This window comes from Dendrobium catenatum, unplaced genomic scaffold, assembly GCF_001605985.2.
Source record: "Dendrobium catenatum unplaced genomic scaffold, ASM160598v2 original_scaffold_125213, whole genome shotgun sequence".
Taxonomy (NCBI): Eukaryota; Viridiplantae; Streptophyta; class Magnoliopsida; order Asparagales; family Orchidaceae; genus Dendrobium; species Dendrobium catenatum.
The window spans coordinates 147-2,011 of record NW_021443648.1 but is presented as its reverse complement, the minus strand read 5'-3'; the positions used below and the strand labels follow the sequence as shown (position 1 = coordinate 2,011).

At 38.5% G+C, this 1,865-nt stretch overlaps 1 protein-coding gene across 1 annotated transcript; it reads right to left on the bottom strand.

Annotated features, from left to right (window-relative positions):
• Window positions 1-893: 893 nt before the first annotated feature.
• On the bottom strand, window positions 894-1,583 carry LOC110104590 (agamous-like MADS-box protein AGL65; the record flags this gene model as incomplete). The annotated part of the gene is made up of 1 exon (XM_020833760.2): window positions 894-1,583. A coding segment is annotated over one exon (642 nt), but the record flags the coding sequence as incomplete, so codon positions are not given.
• Window positions 1,584-1,865: the final 282 nt, after the last annotated feature.

The window sequence follows — 1,865 nt, the reverse complement described above, 5'->3', positions numbered from 1 at the left end:
TTAGGTCTTAACTGAAGGCGAACTTGTTATAGAAATCTTTGTATCTGTTATATTCATTTTTCTTCTTAAATTTAATAAAATACGTGTGATAATGATTATGGCTTCCAATATAAAAAATGATTCTAATTTTGATAAAATATTTTATTAAAATCATTCTGATAACGGAAGTCACAATTTCATGCTTCGATCGGGCACGAATCGTACGAGCAAAAACTAGTGGAAACTTTCAAAAATTAATTTCGGGAGCATACTGAACTCGATTTTCAGCGAGCCTACAATCAACTGACGTCTCGGAAATACGAATCCAACGCACAAGATCAACCAATCAAGCGCCCAATGAGGTCCGATCAAAAGTTCAAAGCGCTGTTGGATAGGTTCAAACAACAATTTGAGTTACCAAACGGTCTTGCGATTTTGACGAGCTTATAATCACATGAACGGCTGCGACGAGACGAATCCACGAACCCAAGATCATCTCGAATTCCGACATCATTAAGGCCTTTCCAAAATGTCCAAGCAAACGTGCATGATAATAGGAGTCGATATCGGCCGTCCATTCAATACCACTCCATTCGCCCCTTGATCTCACGCCTATTTACGGGCTATGCGCACTCGCAGAAAAATTATAAATAGAGCCTCATTCTACCAACCAAAGGGAAGAGAGCAGACAGAAGAAGAGAAGGAGAAGGAAGAAAGGGGAAAAGGAGAATTCCTCACCTCCTCGACACTGCGTCCACAAACCCTAAAACAATTAAGAAGAAACACTTAATTAATTATTTGGAATTAAGCCAAAAAATGAAACGGAACTTTCAGCGAAGGCTTTTCTTCTTAAACGACGAACTATATTTTTACTGACGGAAGAACAAAGACAGGTTCTCTTTTGCTTGCCTAACACAAAGAAAAAAAAAATGTTGAACAGTAACTAATGGGAGATAGTTATCTTAGAAGAACTGAAAGTCAGCCGGATCAGCATCAAAGAAGTTGTCCCTACAGTCAAAATAACTCTCCTTGAAGACATCAATGGATGAATTTGAAGGAAGATCTGATATGAATAGATCTTCGCCAAGCTCTTCTAGTAAAGAGAATATATCTTCGTCATCTTTAAGAATTGCAGCATTAGGACAAAAATCGCCATCCGCTCCTATGGAATCCGCTCTACAGTTCTGAGATGAATAACCCATTTTTTCTGCTTCCAGAAACTTTTTCATTTGTCTCACCTCTTCCAGCTTTTTGGTTATGGCCGCGAGCTCTTCTTGAAATGACGAAATCAATGGCAGAGAAGGAACCTCGCATTGTGGTTTCTGTGAGGAAATGGACTTATAACGGTAGATTATGCGATGGAATTCGGATGGTTCATTCGCCCAGTAATGGAATGCACTGAGATCAGGAGAGAAAGAGCAGAACAGGACATCAACGCCACAAAGAACAGACAGCTCTTTAGCCTTCTTCTCTATTCCTTTGATCCTTGATTTGTAAGTGTTGATTCGAGCACTAGGTTTTTCTCTGTACCTGATCTGTAGCTTTGCACGACCCATGGCTTCCTCTCCGGCGAGCAAAATCAGATAAAAGAGGCGAAAGTTTTCCTGTTAACAAAGCAGATGAACCAGCGGACGGAAACAGAGAGAGAGAGGAGAAGAGGAATACAAATTTAGGAAAGAAAGTAGTGAGAAGAAAAAAGGATCGTTGGTGGCCTAAAAAAATAAAATCCCTTGTAATTTCGATTTGACCGTTTTAACCCTATTTTATAGCCTTAGATCACCTACAGAATAAAATATTCTGTCTATGATCCGATATTTTATCTGTAGAATTAAATGCGAATCATTATTTTTTTTAATATAATATGCTTTATTTTTTATCGGATAATA